Raw genomic sequence first — 6,413 nt, forward strand, 5'->3', positions numbered from 1 at the left:
CCGCCGCCGCCGCCGCCGCCAAAGTGGCCAAGTTCTGCAACTGCAGCGCACTCATACCTGCAGAGAGAGGCGAGCCACAGAGTCTTCGGTCAAGTCTCGCGCCGGCTCCTGGGCGCGGTTGTCAAGCGGCAAGGCGCCTTGCCGCTGCCATCGCCATGACGACGCGTGAGCTGGTGGATGGGTCGTATATACGTCGCGCCGTATATACCGCTCCATGGCAACACAAACAACAAGCGCGCACGCTCACACGCACAACGGGAAGGCACGCCAAGGTGCCAGAAGGTCGCCAAAACAGCGCAAGGATGGCGCCAACTCTGCAGTGAGGGGCCCTCAACAAAAAAAAACACACACACACAAGCCAGGACGATGTGTCGAAATAAAACTAAATAGACATCAACAACGCCTGTTCAAAAGATTCCAGTTGAGTCCAAATGTGAGCACCAAATGGCCCATGTACTTGTGTGACCTTTGACCTCACCAGTAAGAGCGCACCGCTCGAATCGGTCCAAGCGCAACAAATGTCAGGACAAAGACACTTTGTCAAAGAATTCCAGGATTGAAGAGAAACGGGTGACAGAGTTCCAGGGGTGCCAAAGCTTTCGGGACGAGGCCAGTCGGTCAAAAGAGGCAAACGCAATTCCAAATGATTCCAGCCCAAGGCAATTTGGACAGTTCCATTTGGTGGCAGAATTCCCCGACAGAGACGCGTTCTGGAACGGGGACGCTTGCGGGACAAAGACACTTGCTCAAAGACTCCCAAGAAATCCAGGGTGGGAAGACTCCCAAGACCAAAGAGCCAAGACAAGGCTTCCTTGGCGCATCGATGCCGCCGCGCGTAGCTTTCGTCGCTCCTCCTCCTCTTCTCATGTTTGACTTTTCTCCAAGTGACCATTCAACAAGCGCCCGCTCGGTAGCCCCACAAGCTGCGATTTCTCAAGCCAAAGAGAACACGCTCAATGTCCCCCTGCTCTCTCTGTGCATGTGATGGATGGCGGTGTGACCCCGATGGCGGCGTACTTCCTGTCTGGCCTCATTACGAGATGGAGACAAATCTTTGCGAGGCTTCATCAATCTTTGGGGCCGAAAGATCCGCGCGCCAGCGCCTCGCTCCGTGCGGCGACGTCATCCGCTCTGCTCTTTGCTCACAAAAAGACAAGAGGGCGGCGCTCCAAAAAACGCCGCCGCGCGACGGCCGCCAGACCCTCGGTGGACTCACCCGCCATCTGCTGGATCCCGCTGAAGGCGCCCAGGTTGCCGGAGGACGTCGCCTGCTGCAGCAACTGTGCACAAAGACAAACAAAAATTTGAAGAAAAAAAAAAAAAACCACAAGAAATCCAAGATTCAATTGTTTGCAAGTGTTGAGCAGCGATCCGGTGTGTTGGCGAGCTAACGATGGCTACATCCCAAAAATGCAGCTTCCTTTCGGAGGGCCGCTGGTGCGGCTGCGTGAGAGTGCCTTGTTGTCAGCTGTGAGCGAGCCGAGAGAGCAAAAATAAAAAATAAATCAATAAAAAGCCCAACTGGCGGCACGGCTCCAGCATCCGAACAGCAGGAGTTGTCACCATTCGGAGGCTTCCCTTTTCATTTGGTCTTGCGGGGACGGGGGGGGAGGACATGACAAGGTGCTTGGGGTCCAACCCCCCCCACATAATTGATGATTTGTCTGCTAGGGGGAGGAGAAATTTGTTTTCCGTCGTAAGCCGCCGCGTTGTAAAACTTTCGGCTCCGGTCCGAGCACCGGCAGCCGCTCGATTGCTTCGCCGCAGCCAAAAGACGGATGAGAGCAAGCGGCGTCCAACTTTAACGACGGCCCGCCGAGAGCTCCTAAAAATGACTCTCGTTCATTTTTCCTCCTCCGCCTCCTCCCCCCGCTGCTCGTTGCCTTTATGTCTAATTTGGGAACGCTTTGTGGCGGGGGTTGTCATGGCAACAAAGACGAGAAGACCTTTAAAACCGCTCATCCTTTGGGCTGAAACAAAAAGCCGAATTTAGCTCCGCGCCTCCAAGAATAGCGGGACCCGGCTTTGCTCTCGGGCGGCCGAGAAAAGGCGAGCGCAAGGCGCCGGGCAAAGATTTCCGCGGGACTCGAAGAGCCGGCCGGGCAGCAAATCTTTTGCCCCCCCTCCTTCCCCCATCGTGAGCCAAATGTCGAAAAAGAGTGGTCCTTACAGCCAAGTACTGCGGGGTGAGACCGCCCAGGCCCGTCAGGCTCCCCCAGGTGGTGGCGCTGTTGAGCTGCTGCATTTGCTGGGCCAGCTGCTGCTGCAGACGCCGCTGCTCTTTGTCCTTCTGCGTGTCGGCAAACTTCACCACAATGGGGGACGAGCAGCCCTGCGAGGAGGAGGAGGAGGGAGGTGGCGGGGGGAATCGGCGGCATGAAAAAGAAACACTTCAAAGGGTGGAGGGGAAAAAAAAAAAAAGCATTTGTGTGGCTCTCTTGATTCACCCCCTAATCTTGATCTTCAACTCAAAAACGGTGCTGATCTCAAAGTCAAAGTGATGCAACGCTGCCATCGACAGGCGTCGGCTTGTTATTGCAGTGGCTGGCAACCTTGATATTCAGACAAAAGCTGGGCCAGTGACAATCCCTTTGAATTCAATCTTATCTAATCATGTCATGCGTTGAAAAAAATGCCTTCTTGTAAGATTGCCCCTTTTTTCTCTGAGGCGCGCACACGCACACACACGTACACACACACACACACACACACACACTCACACACACACACACACACACACACACACACACACACACACACACACACACACACACACACACACACGTACACACATAGTGCAAAACGATGTCTCGCATCGCCGCACGCACATGGCCCTCCATGCAGGAAGCTCGACTGCAAAGCCGGAGGGCTCCACAAGGGCTCAGTTATCTCCGAGTCCAGAAAGAGATTTCCCGACTTCTCCAACTATTTCATCATCATCATCTGCGCGTGCATGCGTGTGAGAGCGACCGGACAACGAGGATGACCGGCGAGCGCCACAGCGAGCGCGAACAGGTCCGCAAGAAGATGGCGAGATTCTGACTGGCAGGAGTGGCTTTTGTTTGCGCAAGTCATTTGCTGGATTTGTTTCTATTTTATTATTAATTTTTTTTTTTTTTGAGAGGGTGTGTGTGTGTGTGTGTGTGTGTGTGTGTGTGTGTGTGTGTGTAGGAGTGGGGCGGTTGAGAGTGCAGGCAAGATTGGCTATGAACAGGCTTTGTTTTGACATTTGTTTAGCGTTTGTTGGGGGAGGGGGTTGGGGGCGAGCGTGCCGAGCCCACTTTGGGGCGTGGCTTTTTTTTGTGGTTCTTCTCATGTCAGATGATCAGAACTATGAATCGTTTCTCGATTTGCGTTTGATTGAGCTCATAATAATCAGCATTTTCGGTTTGGATCTGACTGGCTGCACGACGGTAACGAGGAGGCGCTGGAAAGAATGCAGAAGGGCGCGCGAGGGGTGCGCGGTGGCGGCGAGCAGCCCCCGCCGAGGCGCCAATCGGCTCCTTGCCATCCGCCTTCATTTGGACCTGACATTCAGGTGGCGCCTGAATGCCAGGCTGTAATGAGATGCCGGATATGACACTGACAGGCCTGTCAACATACACGCACATGCACGCACACACACTATATATATATATGGGGGGGAGGGTTGGACTGAAAAACAAGTAAAAAAAAAAAAAAAAAAAAAGACTTTCTCTCGGAAAAGCTATTGTCATGCGATAGCAATTTTTCCTCCCTCAAAACAACACGCACATCCACCCATGAAGAGGCGTGCTGAAACGGAGCCAAGACAATAAGCCGACTCTATTTACCAAAAGTCAGTGGGAGCAAAAGTAATTACTTTTAAATTGCAGAAGCTGACCAAACCAAAGTGCCCGAGGCCACGTGGCTTGTTGCTCACCAAAAAGTGCAAGTGTTCGCCCCGCAAGTCATGAACAATGTGCAACCATTCGAGCTGAATAGCGACACTCTTTCCATCATCGCCAGAAACCTTTTCAATTCACACTGGACCTGCCATACGCAAGCATCGCACGCTGTGCGGCGGCCTCAAAGGAGCAACCCATCCATCTATACATATAGTTCGCTCCCTCTCTCTCTCTCTATGTACACACACACACACACACACACACACACACACACACACACACACACACACACACAAAGCCTGTTATTAGCAGCGACTCACACGCCTGTAATTCTCTCCCAATGGCAAGCCCGTCACCCATGCCGAGACAAAAGCACACAAGCGGCATCCAGGAAGCCCATGAAGGCGCAGCCGATGGGTTCTGCGGTCGCCTCCTCCCTCCCCCTTCGAGGCAAAGGTGTTTGTTTTCATCGGCCGGGCAGGTTAGCCCTTCCGCAATAAGGGCGTTCAAATGCGCCATTTGGACGAGCGCTCATATAGGATGTGAGTCAGCCCCGATAATTTGCACCATCTGCAGCCCCGCAATCGTTTGACAAATTCAGTCCCCGCGGCCAGTTTGGCGGAGCAGCAGTGAATTCCATGATTTGATTCACAAAAGACATCCGGGGACAGCCATGGCCAAAAATGACAAAGGGAGCAACTTGGCATCATGAAATTTGAAAAGCAGGTCTATCGTGAACCGAGCCACAAAGTCAACAACCAAACGAAAAAGTCTCGGGGAATGTCCGGTATTGGATTCAAAGTGGTGCTGGATGCGTACCGAGCGGTACGCCTGCGTAGGTCGCGGTGCGAGGCTGAAGGACAGACAAATTCATTGCGACGGCGAGTACAAGATGAGAGGGTACCGTACCTCCATGGTCTGAGACTGGTGCATGGCTTTGATTGCATTCTGTGCCATAGCTCGGGTGGAAAACGTGACAAAGGCACATCCTGTTGGGAGGGAGGTGGGGGGAGGGGGCCGGTGGGACAGCGGGAGGGAGGGAGGAAGGAGGGAGGGCAGGAAGAGGAGGAGGAAAGACGAGAAAGAACAAAAACAAGACAAAAGGGTTGGACACGTCGTCGTTGTAAAAAAACCCACAAGAGACCCAAAAAACAGAGAACGGGACGACGAGTGTTGTCGGTCGCTATAGCAACAACAGCAGGAAGCAAGCACAGTGTCACGACAAGCACGCACGGCCCCGCCCTCTTTCCGCGTGACTCCACCTCCCCCTCCGTCCGGCACGGCCGCGACGGCGCACGGGCAAGCGGTGCCCCGCGGGCCTCTCGCGTTCGTGAAGGCAGCCGAGGAGCTCAAGCGACGAACGAAGCCCCTGCCGGGCCCGCCTATCACGACACGAGCCACCAAAAAGTCCAAAGAGGCCAAAAAGCGTCCCGATTGGAGGCGACGTGAAAGCGGCGCCAGGCTCAGCTTGGACGCGGCGTTTGGGCATTTTCGTTGCGCTTTCATTCGGGTTCACGTCTGCCTCCCGATTCCCGCCCGGGACTTTGGCAAAAGCCATCGGCGGTCAGCAATCAGATGATAAAAGTCAGCGGGACCGCTTCGGTGCCACGACATCACGCTGGTTCTTTGTTCGAGCTCGCCAGGCCTAAAAATACCTCTCGCCGGCGGAGAAGCAAAAGTAGGCGAGCTCCCTCGGCCCGATCCATATTTTATTCATAGCGTGACGGCTCCTTGCGATTTTTCAGAGCGGCTCGATGGCGCCGAGGGGCGGGGCTCGCCGACGCCGGGACTCGCGGGGACGTTTTTGGAGCTGCTTTATTTGCCAAACCGGTCGGGGGTGTTTTGTTTGCTCGCCAAAACCGACGCAGCGCTACTTCCTCTTTGCACTCGCCGCTAAGTGCTCCGCGTTAGGCAGGACCAATCGCTACGGGCGGCGCATGCGGGTACGGCCGAGCGGGCTTCTTCTGGAATTGGGGGAGAGTGGAGCACGCTGAAAAAGTCCACGCAGCGGCAAAACATCCACAACAGCTCCACAATAACCACACAACAACAACAACAACACACGGCTGACACGGATGACACTGAAGCTGGCGTGACGGGAGGAGGAAGAGGAGGAAGAGGAGGAGGAGGAGGAGGACACACGGGAAGCACAGGCGGCGGATTTGAAAGTGAGCTCCACTGAGCTCCGAGCTTCTCGGTGGAAGAGAAGAGTCAATTCTCTTTGGGATGACGGATTCATGCTTGCCGTTATTTGTCCTACACTGGAGATGAAATTGCCACGGGGCCGCTGGACGCTGCCGACGGGTCCTGGCCCGGCCTGAAATCCCCGCCCCCAAAGCCAATTCAACTTTGCTCGGCATCCCTGTCATGAAAAGACCCCCCCCCCTCCCCCCAAAACGTAAGTCTCAACAAGCGCAAGTCTGAGCTTTTGAGTGAGAGACGTAAGCAGAGAGCGATCAAATCTGGAGGCCTTTTCAGCTTTTTTGCGTGTTGTCACCTCTAAAGCGCACGGGCGTTTTCTCGTCGCTAATGAGAAGGGGGGGGGGG

At 54.7% G+C, this 6,413-nt stretch overlaps 1 protein-coding gene and 1 long non-coding RNA gene across 5 annotated transcripts in view; both read right to left on the reverse strand.

Moving 5' to 3' along the window:
* celf2 (cugbp, Elav-like family member 2) overlaps positions 1-6,413 on the reverse strand; it is a 107,281-nt gene that overhangs the window by 9,040 nt on the left and 91,828 nt on the right. For 2 of the 4 annotated variants that reach the window (XM_019897590.1, XM_019897589.1), the window contains 4 exons: positions 4,776-4,855; positions 2,171-2,332; positions 1,217-1,280; positions 1-57 (listed from right to left, as the gene is read on the reverse strand). In XM_019897590.1, coding sequence (XP_019753149.1) covers positions 1-57; positions 1,217-1,280; positions 2,171-2,332; positions 4,776-4,855 — 363 coding nt within the window. The remainder of the gene's footprint in view (positions 58-1,216; positions 1,281-2,170; positions 2,333-4,775; positions 4,856-6,413) is intronic. The other 2 variants (XM_019897593.1, XM_019897592.1) reach the window with 1 other exon arrangement.
* Positions 3,521-4,769, reverse strand: LOC109532650 (uncharacterized). Its single transcript, XR_002171418.1, has 2 exons — positions 4,149-4,769; positions 3,521-4,094 (listed from the first exon to the last, which is right to left on the reverse strand). It is a non-coding gene; the product is annotated as an uncharacterized LOC109532650 (long non-coding RNA).

The sequence above is a fragment of the Hippocampus comes genome, unplaced genomic scaffold (assembly GCF_001891065.2).
Source record: "Hippocampus comes isolate QL1 unplaced genomic scaffold, H_comes_QL1_v1.1 scaffold81, whole genome shotgun sequence".
NCBI classification, from domain to species: domain Eukaryota; kingdom Metazoa; phylum Chordata; class Actinopteri; order Syngnathiformes; family Syngnathidae; genus Hippocampus; species Hippocampus comes.